The sequence below is a fragment of the Arvicola amphibius genome, chromosome 8 (genome assembly GCF_903992535.2).
Source record: "Arvicola amphibius chromosome 8, mArvAmp1.2, whole genome shotgun sequence".
NCBI lineage: Eukaryota > Metazoa > Chordata > Mammalia > Rodentia > Cricetidae > Arvicola > Arvicola amphibius.
Window position 1 is genome coordinate 105,295,408 of NC_052054.1, and position 23,066 is coordinate 105,318,473.

The 23,066-nt window shown below is 38.8% G+C and overlaps 1 protein-coding gene across 6 annotated transcripts in view; it reads right to left on the reverse strand.

Annotated features, from left to right (window-relative positions):
* The window catches only part of Dis3l2 (DIS3 like 3'-5' exoribonuclease 2), a 363,987-nt gene that overhangs the window by 294,735 nt on the left and 46,186 nt on the right, over nt 1-23,066 (reverse strand). For all 6 annotated transcript variants that reach the window (XM_038339065.2, XM_038339064.1, XM_038339061.2 and 3 more), the window contains 2 exons: nt 18,838-18,891; nt 11,338-11,439 (listed from right to left, as the gene is read on the reverse strand). In XM_038339065.2, the coding sequence (XP_038194993.1) occupies nt 11,338-11,439; nt 18,838-18,891 (156 nt within the window). The remainder of the gene's footprint in view (nt 1-11,337; nt 11,440-18,837; nt 18,892-23,066) is intronic.

Genomic DNA, 23,066 nt, shown 5'->3' on the forward strand with positions numbered 1-23,066 from the left:
GTGTTTGCTATAAGTGATACAGAAGGTCATCACACAAGCACTGGCATATATTTTTCAAATGGTTACTCAGCATGCAACATATAATGAGTATAATTAATCCAGAATGACAGCCACAAATGCCATTTGGCAAATAGATCCTGCTATCTTTGATTACACACACTTGGGAGGACTGCACCTCTTGATCCTCTTCCAGTTGTATAGAGCCGGGTAACTGATTCTCTACTATTTCTGGACCAGGCATTTTAAAGATTGGTGTCCCTCTGCCACAGGAATATATGGCAAGAGGAATATATGGCAATGGTTCCATCCAGCCTAGACTTTGGAGTAAAACTAACACAAAGCAAAAATACTGGAGGATCTTGCTGAACACGGAGCATGTGTAAGATATAAACCACACTATCCCACAGTATAAATTCATCTATTACATAGACTAGTTAGCATTCAGATATTCAAAGGCACCAATATTTTATATCTCCTGTGCACAAAAAAGCAGTAGCAAACTGAAGAGCTAGAAATAGAACATTTGAGTATGTGATCCTAGGCAAAGCATAGCTTTATAGTTTTCATTTCTAGAACTAACAGATTAATATCTGACACTTCTGGAGCACTCACATGCCATTTTTGTTGTATCTTGTCTATGTTAACTCATTCATTGCAATGAATATGGATTTCATCAAACCATCTCCATGGAATTAAAGAGGAATGATATTAATTTTTAACATATAATCCTAAAATATTAATTGGGAGTTTCCCAGAACAAATAAGCTACTCTATCCTTAAATGATACAGTCTTTATTTCAGACATTTCAACCTGAATTACAGAGATCTGAAGACATGTTTAAAACAGGCAAGAACCTGAAGTATTTGAGCCCAGCGTTGGCAATGAGTGAGAAAAGATGAATGTTAAAAATAGGTTTGTGAACATAAGAATCTCAGGAAAATCTAATCATGGTAGTAGTACACCTTACCCACTGTACAACTCTGGGTGGAGGTTCCCAAACCTTCCCTCCATCATTAAGTACCTTCCAAGTCCTTTCTGGGACTGCCATGCAGGCCAAGAAAGCAAACATTTCTGAGAAATTCTAATTCCACTGGAATTGACAACAATCCAAAACGATAGTAGTTATGTAAGAGATTGGATTAAATATAATCTAGCATGATGGGTGCATATTTAAAGAAGAACTTGGAAGACAAAACTTTCAAACAATCGCTTCAAGTAAATGTTGATTGTCAAAGGAAACAATTTACTGTACCAGGCCAATGTCTTGTGACTCTAAGAAGGTTTGGAACAGCCACTGAAAATTAGGGATTAAATGTACACTTTGATTTTGTTATTTGGTTAATTTAGAACAAGAGCAGCACTTCCTTTATTCTTTCAAACTCAAGCTAATTCTTTCTGAGCCAATCTTTTCTTTAAAAAAAAATCTGAGCTATCACAGCTTAAGCATCACTATCCCTGTACAAAAGAAAACTTGCTTAGTAAGCACACAACAGACATAACTGTCCTTGGCTATTCTGGAACATATATTGTATTGCACTATAAACTGAGTGACCCAATAGTATCTTGAGAGAGATCTAGACTCAATTAGAGCAGGACCTAACTGATTTCCTCTCACTTGTCCTCTCACACCAGTGTAAGGGGCCAACAATACATGAGATGATTCATGATAACTAAGTGAAGGAGCCCCAGGCACAAGGTTTCCAGTAGGTATCAATGTATCAAGCAGACTCCAGCCTGTCTTACACTTTTTAGCATTAGTTAAAAGAATACAAAGGCTAAGTCCCAGTGAGTAAAATCTTTGCTTGAAATCTCATTCATTAGTCAAGTTCTGTTTCACACTGTTTTATCTACTTGAGTCTAATTTTAATATGATCTTGCCAGCCTCCTTTACTCTAGTTTTCTCTAAGCTGATTATTATGGCTACATCTCACCTCAGTTCCCAATTAAACTCAAGAAAGGGCTTCCTTTTCAACCTACCTCTCAGAGCCAAGACACCAGAGTTGAATCTTATGCCCCCAAGCGTCTTTTGCTGTAACCAAAAAGCCCAAATTTCAGAGTTCTACTTTTGCTTTGGACCATGTTCCCTGTGTGTGACCCCATATGTGTGACTTCCTGTGACTCCAGGTCCAGTGATTGCCATAAGACTCTGTATTAAGTGCCACATCTCTGGAAATCCCTGGTGGAACCTACTCATTCCTACTTGACAACTGCCTATTTGCCCTTTGAAATTCTGTGTTATGTCACTTGAAACCTGCTGCCACTAAGGCAGGCCAGCATCTAGGTCTATAACCCTTTGACCCTTCTCTTACCTGTGCACTACAGCTCTTGGTTGTAGGTGTCACACTCAGTCAGCTCCCTTGGTCAGGCACCTGGTAAGGCTCTGAAATCTAGTACCAACACTTGCCTCCACAACACCCAGAGAAGCTGCCACACCTCCTAGTCCTCCTAGTCCTCACAAGCAGCCACTAGAGTAATGTTTTCTAAACTATTTTCTGACACTAACACTGGGCTTCAGACATTCTAACTGATAAAGTCATCTTTATTAATCAATTAATTTATTTATTAAGTTATTAATTAGATAACAAGACGTTATCTAATTCTAAAAAATACCATTATTTGCTAAGTCTATGATACCAGACAATATATATACAGATCAAATAACTCCTTAATTGATATTCCTGGGTTAACAAATAATCAATGAGATGATAAAATCAGGAAACGTAAATCTGAATCCAACTGTTACTCCTTAATTATATTAACATTAATTATATTAAGATGTTTAAGCCCTATTTTTCTCATTCAAAAAAACTGAGCTAGAGATAACATCACATTAAAGAATGAGACACCGGGGGCTGGAGAGATGGCTCAGCGGTTAAGAGCATTGTCTGCTCTTCCAAAGGACCTGAGTTCAATTCCCAGCAACCACATGGTGGCTCACAACCATCTGTAATGAGGTCTGGTGTCCTCTTCTGTCCTGCAGGCATACAGGCATTCTGCAGACAGAATACTGTATCCATAAACACGCAGACAGGATATTATATCCATAATAAATAAATACTTAAAAAAGAATGAGACACCGAAAAAAAAGTGCCTGTTACTACAGCAAGTATAAAAAAGCTCATAATCATCAGCCACAAAGCATATATATGTTTCTTTGTAGAATACTACACTGGAGTGCAGTAGAAGGAAATAACAGGATAAAGTTATTACGATTTAAAAGATAGACAGAGGGCCAGGGAGTGGGTAAAAGTGCACAATGTACAAACCTGACAACCTGGGTTTGAATCCCCAGAAGCCATATTACTAAAGTAAATCAAATTTAAAAGCCAGTCTCAGTAGTGTAAGTATCTGTAATTCCATGGAGTCAGTCAAGAGAATCTTCACAAGCTTGCCAGCCAGCCAACCAAGCTTACAAAGTGAAGAGACCTCAATCAGGCAGAAAGGCAAAAACTGACACTTGGAGCTGTCTACTGACCTTCACATATACTCCATCACACACACACACACACACACACACACACACACACACACCTCTAATATATTTGCTTGTTATCGTCTTGATTTTTGTCTTGGTTCTTCCATCTCTTCTCCTCCTTTTCCAGCTTTAAAAAATTCATTCTTCAAAACTTTTTTTGTTTATTTGGTTGTTTTTGAGACAGGGTTTCTCAATGTGTAGCTCTGGCTGTCCTGGAACTAGCTCTGTAGAACATACTGGCTCAAACTCACAGAGATCCACCTGCTGGGATTAAAGGCCTGCACCACCACCTCCAGGCTCTTCAAAACTATTACATAGTCTTGTCCTTCATCTTTTGTGCATGTGGTGTGTGTGTGCTCTTCACATGTGTGTTAGTGCAGTTGCTAGAGAGCACCCATCTAGACCTTTCTATTTTATTATAATTGTTGTTGTTGTTGTTGTTGTTGTTGTTTGAGACAGTGTATCCATGTAGCTCTGGCTGTTCTTGGAACTCACTATGTAAACTATGTAAACTTGGCCTCCAAGTCAGAAAGATCAGCCTGCCTCTGCCTCCCAAGTGCTAAGATTAAAGACTGCACCATCACACTCAGTTCCCTGCCTTACTTTTTAAGACAGGTTCTCTAGCTAAAGCTGGAACTTGACATTTCAGCTAGACAGGCTGGCCAATGAGTCCCTGCTGTCTGTATCTCTGTTGCCATCACCACACCACCACCCCCATAGCACTGGGGTTACAGATGTGCACTGCTGCACCTGACTTTTTGTGAATGCTGAGGATCCAACCTCAGGTCTGTAAGCTTGTACAACAAGCATGTTACCAATTAACTCATCTCCCCAGTCCTAGCAAACATATTTCTCATCAAAGCAGTATATGGGGACTGTATGAGCTGCTAGAGGCACTGGTTTTCCTTGGAGGATAGAGACCCCCTCTTCTTCATGTCTAGGAGAATCAGAGACTTCAGCATTTAGCCAACAGTTCAACCCACATGTTCTTCTCTGAACCCTGATGTTTCCATAACCCTCTCCTGACAAATCATTCTCATCCTGGAATAAAACAAAAGCCCTCATCCCTCCAACCTAAATTCTAATGTAACCTTTATGCCACCTTCCCCAACTGTCCCTGAGTGTTTGCTGCTTATATAATGGAGTGTATTTCTTTCCATGCTGTAAACCTTACCATAATTATTTCCATCCCCTTTCAACCAGTCCACGAGCTCCCTAAGGGCAAACCTGGGACCTATTTTGTTTATATCTTCAGGATCTAGCCCAGGGCAGGACAAATGGGAAAAGCCACTGGTTATCCAGAACAGCTCCATGAAGAAACAGGATCAATGCTTGGGCATGGTTACCACCACCGTCACCCCTCTGAATACTTGAGGGAAAAGAGTGTTAAACAAAAGTCAGGAGAGCCTGATTCTAGTAGCCCTGGCTCTGCTAAAAAAAAACCTTGTTCAAACCACACACTCTCACAATTATCTGAATTCCCAGCTAGCAAAGTAATGAAATGATCATCTGTCCCTCAAACATCCTTCAGTAGATGTCTATTATATACAAACACTAAAAATGTAAAAAAATTCTGAAATTAAAATTGTTATATAAGAGTAAATTATTTTTATTATTGCCTCACAGCTTGATACTTTTACAGCTATCTATTTTGCCAAAAAGCATGCTGTGAAACAAATTGACTATTTACTACTATAACTAAAAGAACTGTTGTTTTTTTTCTAAAACCCTAAAGGCACTGTAGCGTGCATACCCGAAAGTGAACACAACAAGCATAAAGAAGTAAAGACAAATATCCAATTAATTCACAGTCGCTTACACCACTGACTAGTGATCCCTTTGAAAACAAGTTTTTTTTATTAAAAATTTCCGCCTCCTCCTCGCCTCCCATTTACCTTCCCCTTCCCCCTCCACTCCTCCTTCCTCTCCTTTAGGAAGAGCAGTAAAGGTTCCCTGCCCTGTGGGAAGTCCAAGGTCCTCCCCCCTCCATCCAGGTCTAGGAAGGTGAGCATCCAAACAGGCTAGGCATGGCGGACAATGAGAACAAGTTTTTATACTAACAAACCTGTAAGACAACTGGCCAGAATGTTTTGAGGTGCCTGTATTATACATGTCTTGGATTTCTGATGACAGTCTGAAATCTAGTCTCTTCTCTCTAGTTTGATCCTGTCACCAACAACTGTCACAGGTGGGTCACAGCAAATAGACTTCCAAGCCCTTCAAACTGAGAAGCTGTGAAATAGTCAGACAAAAAAGCCTAAGAGATGTACCTAATGGAGCTGATCTGAAAAGAACCAAAGCCATTGTCAGGAACCCATGAAGATGCTTGGGAACTCGACAACACAGAATAAGCAACCAGGGTGGCCTCCAAATCTCAAATCTTCTAAAAGCTAAAGAAGCACATGCTCACATCAAAACAGCTCCTATCAGTGGCAGCCCTATGGAGGCCCTACACCAGCCCTGGTCAGCAGTTCCAAGGGGAGGCTCCTTGTCAGTCAAGCCTATGACTGTCCCTGTCAATTTCTGTTCATTAGGGTGCTACCAATACACAGAGGGCACAAGATCTAGTCTGGGACTCAGTGGCCCAGCCACAACTGTTGATATCCACACTTCTCAACTATCTTCATGCCAAACAGAGTTCAGATCCAAGGACCAATAACCCCATCAGCTTCTTTCACTTTCCCTCCTGTCCAGTGAGTAAGTCTTTTACTCAAGCTATGGTTCCCCAAACAAAAAACTAACAAGGTCTGGGAACTTGTTAGAAATACACAATTTTGGGTACCACCTGGGCTTTACTGAATAAGAATTTTTATTTATCAAAATCCCCAAACAAATAATTTGGAGGTTAAAGACCACCCTAAGCTTAAGGCCTGACATTCTCACATCCATCTTTCTCAAAGACAAGAAATAACTGTTTTCAGCTTTGAAAGCCTATCTGCTGAGTGCCATATTCTCTCCAGACTCCTGAATGCTAAATGGGCTGCTAAGACTTTATGTTCCCCTTACCCAGCTGCCTCTAACTTCTAAAGTTCCTCAGTCCCACAAAGGATAGTGGCTTCTTTGCCTCTTGACAAGATACCTATCCTGCTTTCCAGGCAAAAGAGGCAGCCTCCAAAGCTACAGGACTCTAGAGTGCTCTGGCCCTTGTAAGTCAGAGGATTTTCTATGCTGCATGCCAATTCAATGAATGAAGCTAGCACCCAGTACTCAAGGTTCAAGGACTCTTATTTTTTTAACTTGTAAAATACCTCAGCTCATTTCATCCCTGGAATATTTCCCTCCACAATATGGACTGGCGACGATTCAGAGAGGAGCAATTGAGAACATGAAGACCCTACTGCATTTTCAGAGTTTTGCTGCTGCCTTGTTTTTATACATGGCTTGCCCACAGTGGAAGAACACAAAGCATATTTCAGCTTACACTAGGTAGGTCCTTGCATCAAATGTCTCTAATTCTGCCCTCTTTGGGTTCAGCTGCTCCTTATATCCCTGAGGACAAATACTACTGATGCTCTCTTCTTTCTTGCTAACTTTTTCTACTAAGTTCCATCCTGCCAGCCAGCCAAGAGAGATTAGTAGAAACAAACAAGGTACATCCAAAAGCACATGCCTATAATCCTAGGACTCAGAAGGGTGAGGTGGGAAGATAACAACTTTGAAGTCAAGCTGGACTACATACACACACACAAAAAGTTCCCAAAAACAAGACAATAAAAGCATACCCTCTTCTTTGAACGTTCATATGGACTACAAGAGCTTGAGTTTGCTGACTCCATTTCACTGTTCATCTGTCCCCGACATCCTCAAATTGTATCAGTCCCTTATCTACACCAGGCATAACCTGAGCATCATAGTTTTGTTCCCATATGACAGGGATGTGGGCCTCTCTACACTGTCCTCTCCTAACCTCTAAATGGCAGCTCACACAAGAACTTAGTATTCAGGGTTCTCCGCTCCTTTAGCTGTGATTCTAGATTATGCATCCACCGATGCTGCTGTAAACATTATGTGTATGCTGATGACTCCCAAAAATACATGTCTAGTTTCTAACTCTTCATGGAACTCCAAACACACTTATGCAAACATCTTTATTTTCAGTATTTTTACATTATTGAGAGAAAGCTAACACATAATAAACTATATATACTAAAAGTACAAAGTGATAAATATTCATGTAATAAAAATTCCACAAAAACTAACAAACATATGCACCTCTCCTACTCTCACCCTAAAAAACCACTGTTCACCTTTTGTCACTATTAATTATTTTTGCATTTCTAGATTTTTATAAAAGTGAAATCACAGGGTATTCTTTTTGCCTAACTTCTTTCACTCATCATAATTATTATGAGATCTATTTATCTTGTGGTACACGTCAGTCATTTTCTTTTTTACTGCTGAATGGGCATACCAAATCAGTTTACTCATTCATATACTGATGCATATTTGTTTCCATTTTGAAGTTAAAACTGAACGTTTGTATATAAGACTTTATTCATTTATAAGACTTGATGTGGCAATAATTTTATTTCACAAAGGTAAACAACCAAGAATGGAATGGCTGGGTCATGTATTAGTCATATGCTGAACGTTTTAAGAAACTACCAAACTCCTTTCCAAAGTGACTGTCCATTATCCCTACATCAACAGTACTAGTTACAGAATACTAACACCAACACATGGTCAATCCCTTTTATTTATTTATTTATTATTTATTTATTTAGTATTATTAAAAATTTCCACCTCCTCCCCACCTCCCCCTCCCTCTACTCCCCTCCCCCTCCCTGTCCAGTCCAAGGAGCAGTCAGGGTTCTCTGCCCTGCAGGAAGTCCAAGGTCCTCCCCCTTCCATCCGGGTCCAGGAAGGTGCGCATCTAAACAGACTAGGCTCCCCTAAAGCCAGTACATGCAGTAGGATCAAAACCCAGTGCCATTGTCCTCAGCTTCTCAGTCAGCCCTCGTTGTCTGCCACGTTCAGAGAGTCTGGTTTGATCCCATGCTTTTTCAGTCCCAGTCGAGCTGGCCTTGGTGAGTTCCCATTAGACCAGCCCCACCGTCTCAATGGGTGGCGGGTCAATCTTTTTAACTTTAGCTATTCTAGTGGATCTGTAGTATCTTGTGATTTTACATGGCATTTCCTTAATGACTAATGTTGAATATCTTTTCCCATAATTACCATATCTTTAGTAAAGCTGTTCAAACTTTTGTGTGTTTTATAATTGGTTTATTATTGAATTAATTTCTTTAAACTCTAAATAAAATCCCATAGTCAGATAATTTTTTTGCAATCTTTCCCCTTATCTGTGGCCTATGTTTTTATTTTTAAAACAGTGATTTATTGAAGAGCAAAGTATATAATTTTGATTAAATCAAATTTACTGACTTTTTCTTGTATGTTTCAAATTCTTTAGTTATACTTCAAATCTGATGCCTAAAATCTGAAAATCTAATACTTTTGACTCAGTTTTCTAATAGAAAATTGGTGTTTTTACACAAACACTGAGATCTGATTCACTTTAAACTACTGTTTCCTTCTATTTGCTGGCCCCTATTTTGGTCATGGTTCAGAATGAACCTAATGCCAACTACGATACACTCCTTAAAGCTAAGCTCCTTCCTTAGCCCTTGGTGTTTCCATTCTCGTCCTGTGACAGGTTGGCCTTGAACTCACTATGTAGTCTTGTCAGGCCTCCAACCTGAAATACTCCTGTCTCAGCTTCCCAAGGCACCTCTGCACCTGTTCTAATCCCTGCATATATTAAGGGGCAAAGTTAATTTATTTTTATGTGTCTATAAAACTAGCACAACACATTTGTTGGAAAAAAAAATCCCTTGTCCACTGAATTACCTTAGCAATTTATAAAGAAACAGTCAAAAATGTCTGAGTCTATTTAGGTGTTCTCTAGTTTGTTCCACTTATCTGCATGTCTACCTTAATGCTAATATTATTTGCCTTGGTTACAGGAGCTTTGACAAAGGTCTTAAACCCAGATAATGCTGTGTCTTCCAATTTTGTTCTTTGTCCGGCTCTTCTAGATGTTCTGCTCTTCCACACAAATCTGAAAACCTGCCTATAAATTCTATAAAGAGACTGCTGACATTGGAGGGGCAGTGCACTGAATCAGTTTGATCTTGAGTTATTTGAGTAGAACTGGAATCTTAACAATACTGACTCTTATTTCATAAACATGATATTTCTTACCATTTAGAATTCTTAACTTTGCTCACTAATGCTTTATAGGTTTAGTTACACTGCTCTATTTTTGGTCAAGTTTATCCCTAATTATATCATATTTTTATCCTACTGCAAACGGCTTTTTCAATTTTTTTTTTAGTTTCCTGTTTTTCATTGCCAGTATGTAGAAGTAAAAATGATTTTTTAATATAAACTTTCTGTCCTTCAACCTTGATAACTCACTTCTTCTAGTATCTTTTTCAATAGACTCATTAGGACGTTCTACACAGAAAAATCACTTAGTAAAATAATAAAACAATTTCCCAACTCCTTTTTCTATGGGCTTGAATCTCCAAAACAATGTAGGGAAGGTAGGCTTGGTGCCACAAATAATTGTGGAATTTTGTCAAATGTGTTTTCTATGTCTACTGACTGATACTTGATTTAAATATAAGGTCAAATCTAGTTTTAAATGATGAGCTACAGTGATTGCTTATAAACATTAAGTCAACTTTGCATTTCTAGAACAAGTTCCATCTATTCATGTCCTATTCTTATGTATATACTCCTAGAGAATCTTTGCTAATATTTTGTTTAATACTTGCTCACCTGTGTTTATAAGAGGTATTCATCTATAGACCTCTTATGTTATTTCCCACTCTGGTATTTCACAATGGTGGCCTCATAGAATGAAGGGAAAGAGATCAATCCTTGTGTAAGACAAGGACTATGTATTTCTTCTTTAAATGTTTAATACAGTTTACCAGTAAGTGACACCATCTAGGGTACCGAAGTGTTTTTCAGTAATACACCTAAAAGGAAAACTATTAATAAGAGCAGGCAAAACTAGTGACTGTTACAGCAAAACATGTTTTTTCTCATTTCAGCTAATCACAACACACTCATTTTGCTCAAATAAAAACTTAACATATGTTTGTGGCTCCCCTCTTTAGCTTGTCCTGTTCCTCAAACCTGTCTTCAATTCCTATCTTCTCTACTTTCACATGCTAACTTCTCTCTACATGTCCCCACTACAGTCCAATGTTCAAACAACAGCCAGGAGGATTTATGATTTGATTTCTTCCACTTTTATATACTAACTGTAAAAAACAGTAGATTTGTCCATGAACCTAAACTATACTGACTGCAGGGATGCTAACTAGTTCGCCAAACTCTTTCCTACTCAACTAGCTCAAGCAACACAGGAACTTACAAAATCAGACCTCTGGATCCGGGCCTGTTGGTATATGCCTTTAATCCAGCACCAAACATGTATTGCTGTGTGTTTCTGTACGGGCAGCAGAAACCTCTAAAGAACATCATCATCTCTATGGGTTTGTTGTCCCAGCTCTCACAGTAAAGGTTGTAGGAAAGCAGTGAGTGATTTTAAACTTGACAAGACCCTATAATCATTTTTCCTATCCAAAAGATTATCAAAAATCCATGTAAGAATCTGACAAAGTAGAAGGACTGAAGAGGGGTCAATATGCTTCAAATCCCATTCAGTACCAAGATTCAGAAGCAACATTCAGTTTTACCTTGGGGCCCAAGAGGCCTGTAACCCACAACACACACACACACACACACACACACACACACACACACACACACATGATGCCTGTAAGTACACTGTGGAATGCACAATACCCTGTGAAGAAAATAATTAGAAAAGGAAATTTAAACTCACCTTCCACTGGTCTTCAGGAAGCAGTTTTACAACAACAAGGTCCCCATTTAAAGCTCTATTACGAGCAATAACTCCATCAATAAAAATGTCCCGATCACCATCCTAAATTAGAAGAAGAAATAAAGGAACAGTCAACTTACCAAGGCCCGGAGCCAACATTTATTTCCTTCAAAGTGTTTAGACTCTAAATCTACCTACTAACTTAACAAGAACACTACTTCAAAGCCTCAAACAAATCTAAAGAGAATTAAGTCTCTTCTGATAAAAAGAAATGGTGATGTAAACCTAAGAACAAACTAGCAGAGTGCTACAAATCACCAAATACTTAGAGAGTATTTAGTATATACTAAAGGCAGACAAAAACAAAGAAAAGCACACACACACACACAAAAAAAAAAACTAAGACTGGCTAGGCAGTGGTGGTGCACACCTTTAATCCCAGCTCTAGGGAGGCAGAAGCAGGCAGATCTCACTAAATTCAAGGCTAGCTTAGTCTACAGAGCTAGTTACAGGACAGCTGGGGCTGTTACACAGAGAAACCCTATCTTGAAAAACCAAACAAAAGCAAAAATAAGACTGTAGATTTTGATTACTAAAACAAGAAAGATGATGTTATCCTTTTTAGCTTTAGATTGGAAAAAGAAAAACTTGCAAAGAAAGCAGAGAAGGAAAGAGCATGATCTTGAGATTAACAGATACATATAAACACTTACATTTACATGTAATTTTAAGAAAACAGAAAAATAACATGATTTTATAAGGCATTTAAAGCCCTACTGCCAAGCACAGGAAACTTCCTTCCAAGTTGATCAGGGGAGTCCAAAAGACTCTCAAAATAACATATGCTGCTGCGGTTGCCCTAAGTTGCCTCCCAGAAACTGAACATCAATCCCTACTGCTGAAAACACCGCATACTTCAGATACACGACTTGGAGGAATAGAGCTGTGAATCTGGCCTGGAGGCCTCCTCCCTGAGAACTAGCTTTCATAGTACTAAGAGGATAAAAGCAAAACTGATAATCCAGCCCAACTATAATGCCTATGAGCCACAACACTAACTAGTATTGCAAGATAACCCCAAAGGTGTGAGGAGGTACTCACATCTTGGGGGTAACCAACAGTCATCTAATTGGACTTAAAGCCCACTTGATAGAAAGGAATTTATTCCTGATACTGTAAATCTAGCCAACTAATGATGGCTGGTGAGGCCACGGACCCTAGAATAGAGCCTACTACTGCTATATTCCTAACCAGTATATTTTCTAACTGCATTCTAAATTTTTATCCTTTTACCCACATATAAGTATAGCTCTCACCTCTCATCATAGAAGATTCTTTTTGCAGCACACAAAAACCATTACAAAAATTCACAATTGATCAAAGGGCAGAGAACAACTAGTTGTGGGGTGTCCAAACTCAAAAGATAACATCTACAGCACAAGTCCCACACCTAAGGCTCATGGAACATGGCAAAAGAGGGAGCAGAAAGACTGTAAAAGTCAAAGGGCCAGGATGTCTGCTGCAAGACAGTGTCCTCTATATATAATAAGGAAGCTGCACAATAAAATCTCAACAATATGGTTACATAAATAAAATCTGCACAATGATGGCACCAGTTTACATGCCAGTGTGGATGAGGGAAATCTCACAAGACTTCACCCCATAGGCGAAGAGTTAAAAGCAATTAATGACTTCTGGGAGAGGGAGAATCAGTCTTCCCCTCCGATGAACTTCCTAATAGGTTATCCAACACCCTAAACACATATACATATAAGCAACACCAAAATGACTTAGCAGGTTATATTTATATATTTATATGTACATACATGTGAGCATATACATGCACATATATGCACATAAACATATGATTCTGAACTTGCTAAGTAATGAGGAGACTCAGGAGGAGCTGGATGAGAGGGAAAGGAAAATTTAAATACAATACTCATATATAAAATTCTAAAAACATGAAAAAAAATTGAGATTCATAAAGCATCTTTAATCCTCCTTATTCCTGACTTTGGAGCACAGTAAGCTCTAGACCAGCGGTTCTCAGCTTGTGGGTCAAAACCTCCACAGGTGCACATATCAGATGGCCTGCATATCAGATGTTTACATTATAATTCATAACAGTAGCAAAATTACAGCTATGAAATAACAACAAAATAATTTTATGGTTGGGGTCACTACCACATGAGGAACTATATTAAAGGGTCACAGCATTAGTAAGGTTGAGAACAGTGCACTGCTCTAGACCATGAACATGAAGTATTGACACCTTAAACATTCTTAGTCTCACAGCCAGAAATACCCCACTGTAAGTGGTACGGTGTCCAGTGAACACCCTCACCACCCCCTCACGCCAGCCATCTACTTCAAATCTTAATGGGTACCAGAGTCTTCTTGAAAAGTCAGATTGCAACCAAAAGCTAAGGAAAAGTAAGCCTTAGGAGGTCAGAGACTGAGATAAAAATGTCACATCAACAAACATGTACTCTTCTTTATTCTTCCAAGTCATACTTATGTGTCCCTTTTCAGAAAATAAAAGACAGGTTAAATGTTGGCTTTGCTACAGGAGCTGACAGTAAAACTGTCTGGAAAGCTACTTTTTTTTTTTAATATAGACACTCTATACTGATAAGATTTAACATTCAAATAACTGAGTACTATAAAATTTTAGTTAGTTAAAACTGTCATTCCAAAATCACCAACCCCACCTCAAGGGGGAGGAGGGGAGTGGATTTTGGTCATTCAGCATGTTTTATAGTTTCTACTTACAAACAAATTTGAGATATTTTAAAACAGATTTTCTGTTCAATTTCCAATCCAGTGATGGCTGGCAGCTGTGGCCTACATTCTGCCAAACTTGACCCCACCCTGCCCTAGTCCCTAAGGAACAGCTACCATGTTAGCCACAAAGAATTGCAGCAGTTTGACCTTGTGATGAGATTCTCAGAGAAACACAGATACTAGTAAACAGAATGTGAATAACTCAAGTGTGACACATCACCATTAATTGTTGCCTTCTGCAATATATTTAAAGCACCATGATCTTATGAACCTCCCTCCAATGAAGAGAGCTGTTCAAGGTCATCTTAACCCATTCTCACGTTTCAAAACATCAGCAATGCAAATGCCCCCTCAACAAACAGCTGTAATCATTCTTTGGTGCTCAGAAATTAAAGATTGGCTGTACTGTGATATTCCTGTCTCAAAGAAACAAGAAAAGGGGGAATGAGTAGAAGCTGAGACAACCACTAGCCATTCTATCACTATTCTGTCTCTGATTCACTCAAAAGACTATCTGTAGCCAAGTCTATCACTTTAAAGATACTAAACTTAGGAACTACTCAACACTATCCCTCTTAACTAGGGTTTAAAGCCACACAACTCAGCTCTTCATTTGGGGGCTAGAAGACTTGCTTTTTCCAGTAGAAAGAAGATCAGAAAGAATATCTAGAAGGGGAAGAGAAAGAGATGAAGGAGGAGGCAGCAAGTGAATGATGGCTATCCATAAAAAATAAATATAAGGAATGAGGAAAATCTGACTCAAAAAAGACAATGAGGACGGACACGCTAAGAATGTCATAATGGTCAGAGTATCCTCTATTAGTGGAATAAATCCTTTTGGATTAAAAATAAATTCCACAGCTGGATAAAGGGTGCCTCCCACGACAAGACACATACAAATTACAGAGCTTCTTAGACCACTATAATCCAGGACAGAAACAGCAGCAAGAAGCTGCTCCATTTCTTTTCTTTATCTCAACTCAAATAGGATAAAAAGATATTGTAATACTATCATTTATCTTAGTTTTCTTAAAAGTTGTTTGGTTTTATTTTCACTTTGTATTTTGCTTTTGTCAAGAATTCTAAGACACTGGTAAGAAGACATACATGATTCATTCCGTACATTTGGGATCTGCCATAAAAAAACAAAAATCTACTTTCTACCAACAGAAATGACTCCAAGTCAAGTTCCTACAACACAAAATATTCTTTTATATCTGATGATAAAATCTTAGCCCGTTGGCTTAGATAGATGTTCTCACATGGCAAATAATACTAAGTAAACACTTTAGAGTAAGAATAAACCTAGCTTGGCGGTGGTGGCACACGCCTTTAATCCCAGCACTGGGGGAGTGGGGCACAGAGGCAGGCAGATCTCTGTGAGTCCAACTGATCAACAAGATCTAGTTCCAGGACAGGCTCCAAAGCTACAGAGAAACCCTGTCTTGAAAAATTAAAAAAAAATAAAATTAAATTTAAAAAAGAATAAACCTAACTAATTTAGTCAAATCTCCTTTTTCTCTCTCCAAAAGCCTTAGAATTTTGAAGTTGTGACAAACAAATGATATTTAATCAATGCTTCATATTACAAATAAGGAAATCTTTCTATCTCCTATGGTCAGATAAGAGATTCTTTTTATGCCCTCGCCTTTCACTCAAACCTCAACATCCCACTTTCTGGTCTACTTGTGGGATTTTGCTGTTCATACAAGTTTGTTCTTGACATGGGCGAAAACTACACTTAGCCAGAAATCCACACTACTGAATTCTACTACTGTCCTTGTCAATTCATTTTTAATGACGATTCTGGAAATCAAAGCTGACCAAAAGAGGCCCGCAACAAGAATGCATTACTACTCCAATGTCCAAACTATTTCTATTCACCTACAATGGGGCTTCAATGAGCAGTTTTTGCAGCCAAGAGGCAAATTTACCCAAGAGGTACATTTGGTAGCTTTAATCTTTCTGAGAGAATGTGACTACTTCATTAGATTCTAGGCAAAAGAACAAATGAAGCATGGGGGAAAAACAATTCTAATACAGCATCTATCTGAAGCTTTCTAAATAGAACATGACAGGAAAACACTTTCAAACAAGAAAACAACTGGGAACCTCTGAAACATCAGTACATTTTGCTTTTGCTTCCTAGCTTTTCTTTAACAAACCAAACTAGCATGCAGGCACGACATTTGCAAAACAAAGCACATGAATTTAATTTGTAGGAACCTTACCATGTTTCTCAGCCCTCATCATCTGACAAGGAATTCTAAGAGCCAAAGGAATGTGTCCCCTGAAATTGGCCCAAGTACCTAGGTAGCACCCCTGTACTTTATGCAAGTCCAAAGGTAGTATTGCTAAGAAACATGAACATAGTACCTGGACCTATGGGATGAGACAGCCATAGATACACATGCAAGAGTCCCGGTGGGATGTAAAGGAACCAAGAGGAGACAAGGAATCAGGCTTGAGAAAGAAGGGGACAGAACACAGGAGATCACTATTTCAGTCAGCTCGAAGCTCAAACGGATATGAGCTACACACACAAATAAACATGGGTAGAGTCATATTTGTTATAAAATATACTTCTAAGATGATTTTTATTCATGTATATGTTAAGGTATACATGCACATGCATGCAGGTATCCACCAAGGTCAGAAAAAGGAGTCCAATTCCCTGGAGCTGAAGATACAGGGCTTATAGGGTACCTGGCATGGGTGCTGGGATACAAACTTTTGTCCTCTGGAAGAGCAGCAAGTGCTCTTGACCACTGAGCAATCTCTTTGGCCCATGAAATATATTTTTGCTTAATGGATTGTTAGCTTGATTTTCAGATTTATATAGAAATATTTATATTTATTATTTTTAAATTAAGTATAGAACATGGTGCTATGTGCACCTAATCATAGTGTTCACAAAGCATAAGATTCCCTGGAGTTGGAACTACAGGTGGCTATGATATGGTCAATAGGAACTGAACTTGGGTCCTCTATAAGAGGAACACAGGCTCTTAACTCCTAAACTATCTCTCCTGGTCCTAATTCATGACTTTTTAATATCTGAAACATGTGTCTCTCTGTTCCTTAGTCCTAGTCTTCACATTTGTTAAGTGGTGACCTAACAGGGATTTAACACAGAGGAACTCAAGACTGAGTACTTAGAGGGAAAAAAGCTAGTAATAGAATTTTCAAAATGCTACAGTCCTCTTTATCATTCCAGCCAGTGAGGTGAGCATACAACACACAGAGCAGGTGAGAGGTTTGAGCTCTGCTCAGTTCACAGATACCTTGTGGAATGAATTCCTTACTCCATTAAGTGAGCTTTTCATGTTTAAAAATCACCATTTTTCATACATAAGAAATCCTGATTTACTCAAACTCCTCCACCTGTATGGAATGCTACAACAACAACAATCATTCTTTCTAATGTGAGAAACGTTGGTTTTACAGAACCTATTGAGAGATGGCTAGCCTTGACTCTTAACATGGCACCTTCTTGTACACAGTCACTGTATGAGCAAACTTTAGAATCTAGTACCCATGTAAACCACACTCTACACAATCTGCTGCACGACAGAACAGTTCCTGGGATGAAATACACCTCAAAGTTCTCATTATTCAGGTCCAAGTCAGAATGTAAACAGGTTTTGTCCAAGGAAGAGACTATGATTCAGAGAAAAGAATGTGAAATGTCAGAGAACCTTTTCCTAGTGTAACAGCAAACCTTCAACTTGGAAGTAAATATGTTTCCTTGAACTCTGGTGAGAAAGAGAAACGGAGTAGAACTTAAGAACAGATAACAAGGTCACTGTAATAATAACAACAGCACTAATAACAGAATCACCTATGAAGAACATGGTAATAATTAAACTTTCCATTTAGCAAACAAAGTAAGTTAACTGAAATATTTGTGTTTTATTTCTCTTCTATAAGTTCATCCCTATGGTCTCTTCCACTGTAAATATACATACATACATACATACATACATACACACACACATATATGTGTGTGTGTGTGTGTATATATAGATATATATAGTTTTATATAGTTACATATAGTTATCCAGAAAAAGTCAGCCCAGGAATTCGAGAATATTGCTCTTCCAGCTTTGCACAATCAAGGCTCCTTCTGCATAGACCTGCTGCTAACCACTATCAGTGTGAAGACACTTTAACCGGAGAGAAGCTTTGAGGATGAGTCATGAATATAAGAAACAGCCTAAAAACCAAAAAGTAAAGACCCTTGTCTGAAGGTCTATCACCTGTATGAAAGTAAAGTGAGAAACTGACAAAAAAAAAACATTACACATTATTTTTGGACAAATGTTCAGATTAGTTCATGCAGTAGAACGAAAGTAGATAGCATATTTGTTTAGGAAAGATTACCTTAAATCAGTGGAAAAACCTATAAATCCTTTTAAGCTATAAACCAAGAGCATCCAATTACATGAACTGGCGGGTAGCCTGCCTGGGTCCAGCTGCTTTCTGCAGCCTCAGAACAAATACCATCCTCTCATTTGGCATTCAATTTTAAGACTGGCAGAAGGGGTAGTGAACCAAAGACAAATTTTATTTATTTAAATTTGAAGGAAATCTTTGCCTATTCTCAATTTTGTTTTACTATTCTGCTTTTTAGTTAAAGTATATGATTTCAAGTTCAGAGAACATCTAAAATATTCAATATGACATTGTTTATTATAAAGTTAATAAACTTACCGGAGAAGGAATGAAGGCTTCATGAAACTTCTTTGGATTGATTCTCAATACACCCTTTAAAACGAAACAAAAAAATCTGTGAAAAATCTAACTTGCTGGATATTTATGATTTTTCCTATATATGCTGTTCTCTGATAGAAAGTTCTTAAACAGTTTGATTCAGAAAACAAGTTAGTTACATATGAACTATGGGTTAAATACATGAAAACTGATTGAGGTTGGTGTGTGAGACACCAGGTTCAAACACTGAAAGCTCAAACTGACACCTTTCTGTGATGGGCAAAGGTAAGAAACAGCAGCACTTGGCACAGACTAGGAAATGACAAGTACTGGTCTGCACATAAAGCTTGACTTTAATAAGGCTATATGGAGATCATGTCTCACATCAGCCGTCCTTTTGCTCTCTCAGTTCCATGACCTCTGCACAATGGATGTTTCTGGGGCTATTTTTCAACTTGGTTTCTAACTAGATACTTGGCCTCAAGGAAATGGATGTACATGTTTTATTATGATGCGGAACCGAACAAGTTAATAATAATAACATAATAATATAATAATAATTCAAAATAGTTCAGAACCAGCTTTTAATGCAAATGGCAATGCTAGCTCCCACAGCTAGGCCACCCAGTCTGCCTTCAACTTCCTATGATTCCAGCACCAAGTCAAGGTCCACTTTTATTTATGTACAGGAGTGCAGCTGGGGACAGTCCTCAACAGCAGCTCAGTGTTGTGGGTCTTTTCAGGAAGCCATAACCTCGCCAGATTCCAGCTGCGCTCACAGGCCACTGGGACATGTGGAGGGAAGAAGCAATTTTCCTAACAACACGACTCAAAGGACAACTTAAGAATGTGTTTAAGTAGCATTTCCCACTAAAGTAAATGACTCAAAGGCACATAATTCACAAGGTAGGTGAAGGTATAAAATTAAATGGAAAATAATTTATTTCTTTCACTGGTGTTTAAATTACAAATTTCCAGGCCATGGTACACATTTTAACATACAAATCAGACTATCACAAATGAAAACTCAGTCCTTAACCATTTGTCAAACAGTGATTATAGTCAAAACTTGAAACAGACCACATCGAGTGCTGAATAAGAACTAAGCTGACCCCTGAGAATGTGTGGAGTGCTGTGAAGTTACAGCTGCAGCATACTTTCAGCCAGGGCACCACGAAAGGCTCAGGAGATGCTCTAGAGTCCTAATGCAAGAGCAAATGGTGAAGGTGAACCAGAGGGAAGGACAGTAGAGATGTAGTGTTAGCAAGAGCAGGCAAGAGGTCCAACACTCACTCTTGCCCATCCTGCCAAAATTCTGCTTAGAGTTAAGGAACAAGAGGCCAGGAGTTATGGCTGACAAACTACCCCAGTCTTTCTTGTTAAAAGTGCTAAAGGAAATTCACTTCTAAAGAATTGTTTCTTCATGAAGGAAAAGGAAAAATTCCTACAGTTTTCTCTAAGTACTGATACACTCAACAAATATTTCCTGACAACAGCTTAGCAGGCGCTATGTACGAGGAGAGAGAAATAGACAATCTTAGGGAAAAGGCTGCAATGAACTGAAACAGTATTTTTAAGCATTTCCTTTTCTGATTCTAGACAACCTTTTCTAACCTTTTTTTTAAAGTCCTATTCATCTGTCATCTCCCTTTCAGTTCAGTGAAGGGTTAGCCTCTTGGTTTGAGTATGCCTTTAATTGTAGAACACTAAGAGAAGCCAAGGTTGGGCTCATGGGAAAGACACAGATTGTTCAGGTCTGCATTTAGGCTCTACTTAAAAGAAAATATATTAAAAGCACCAGAAAGCTCTTGACTGATTCTCTATCCCAAACCTCCCAAAAGATGAAAGCATAGAGGGGAGGGTAGAAGCCTTGTGTTAGATCGACATTTAGAAATTTGGCTGAAGAACTGGATGTCAACAACAGATCCCAGACAAAACAGATCACATGTAGAAACAGGCAACTCCAACCAGGTCCTCAGCAGACCAGAGTTGTTCCCTACAGCCGGAAAGAAGGTAAGAGTAAAGTCTGTCAAGAAATAGTCCACCAGGTCAAAGAGTCATCCAGCAGAGGATGTCTCTCACCCAGAGGAGGCTGAAGCCAGCAATTGAATTCTGTCTTTCCATAATTCCCTCTTTCCTCTTTTTAAACTTTTCCAAGCCTGGATCTTGACCTATAAGGAGGATCATATATTTGCAATCCTGTTCTGAATCTTTCTGCAACTTCTTACCTGTTCAGATCCTGGCTCTGCCCTGATGCCATTGGTTCCTTTGGGTGCTGACAAAGAGAACATCTCAAGGATGGTGAGGACTGTTTTCACATTATTTGATTTAAAATTAGTTTGTTCCTATATTCCTTCTCAAAAACTCTTTTGAAGTTCATGCCATAGACTTGGTACAGCTACCTTCTCCTTCTCACTTCCTGTTGTAGCACTAATTCACAAATCTTTTGACTCAAATGTCACTGTCTTCCCTTCTATCCCAATCCCTATAAACATTTAGGAGCTTCAAATCCACACCAATAACCAAATCACTCAAGGTACCTTTGTCTCCATCCATCCCAGGTACCATTTCCATCGACTATACCCTACTATCAAATTACTTCAAACACAAGAAGCTAGTATAATCTAGTATCATCCTTTCTAACTGCAGTCTTCTATACTTCCATCTCACCATCAGAATTCCAAATAATTGGTCAGTATCACCAAGACCTCCACAAGCCTACTATGGTTACTCACCTCCTTGGCCAACTAACTAGTAGTTTTTTTTTTTTTTTTTTTTTTTGGTTTATCAAGACAGGTTTCTCTGTGTAATAGCTCTGGCTCTGACTGTCCTGGAACTAGAAAGGAACTCACAGAGATTTGCCTGCCTCTGCCTCCTAAGTGCTGGGATTAAAGGCATGTGACACCACTGCCCGACCAACTAGTAGTCTTTACCTGCTATTATTCCTTGCCATTATCCCTTAGCTTCACAAACCTTGGGTCCCCATTTCCTCTTATACACAATCAATAAGGCCTACCTCTCAAGTGACTCCAACTATTTGTCTTCTCCTTACCTATACCCAAGAACCAAAATAGCACTACAGAAAAATAATACACAATGGTCTAATTAGTCTTACTTGGCAGTCACAGATACATTTTAGCTGGCTTACAGTGTGCCTGAAACACTTAAAACTAAGGAATTTCACACATAAAAATATGTTCACAGATTTTCTTGAAAAATAATCCTAAAACATACAACTGCAGATAGCACCCAAACACAGGACAGCAAACACCTCAGTTAAATTACAGATGTTCCTATGACAGTAATTACAATCTCAAATACTACTTACATGGGTAGAATATTGGTCATGTACTTTTAAGAGCTAACGAACTAATTTAAATTAGCTAATTTAAATTCAATTAAGTTAAATTAGTTATGAATTAATATAAGTCCTACAGCTATGACATAGATACTACTTTCTTCACTTATTACAGATGAGGTGACTGAGGCACTGAGGAGGAAAGTCTGGAGAATCCAGCTCCAGAACCCAGGCTCCTGACTGCCTCTTGGCTACAGTCATTACCAGGGCCTCATCACACATTTACACATCCCCAAAAGCAGCACATTTCCAATTCTGACTTCCTTAGCTGACTAGCAGCAAGATCAGGCCATCACCTGGTCCACTCAGGTGTTTCGGGATCATCCTGGATTTCCTGCTCTGCCTTCCTGCTCACATCTAATCATCAGTATGCTGTGTCAGCTCCAGCTCCAGTCACCCACTTCTCTCCTCACTGCCACCACCCTGTTCTCTCTTTTCATGTCTCCATATTTTCTTATCTAGTGGATTTCAATGGCTTTCTAAGAGAACTCCCAGCTTCTATTCAAGTCTATTCATCTCACAACAGAGACATTTTTAAGACATGAAACAGACTGTGTTCTTCCTACTCAATACCCTGTAGTGACTTCCCATTATTCTTTGAATGAAATCCAAGTTCCTAACACAGTCTCAGACTCTAAATGATTTGGCTGCTGCCTAACTCTCCCTTTGCCCCCATATGTCTCAAAAGGCTGCTTCTTTCTTGATCATCAAAAACATCAAGTCTTTTACTTGCCGTTCTTCCACTCGCTGATCTCTCTACCTATAATATTTTCTGAAGGCTGAAAATGGCTGGCTCATTCTTGCCCTTCAGGTCTCACCTCTGGGTTAAGAAGCCTTCCCTAGCCACACTATGTGCAATGGCTTCTATCTA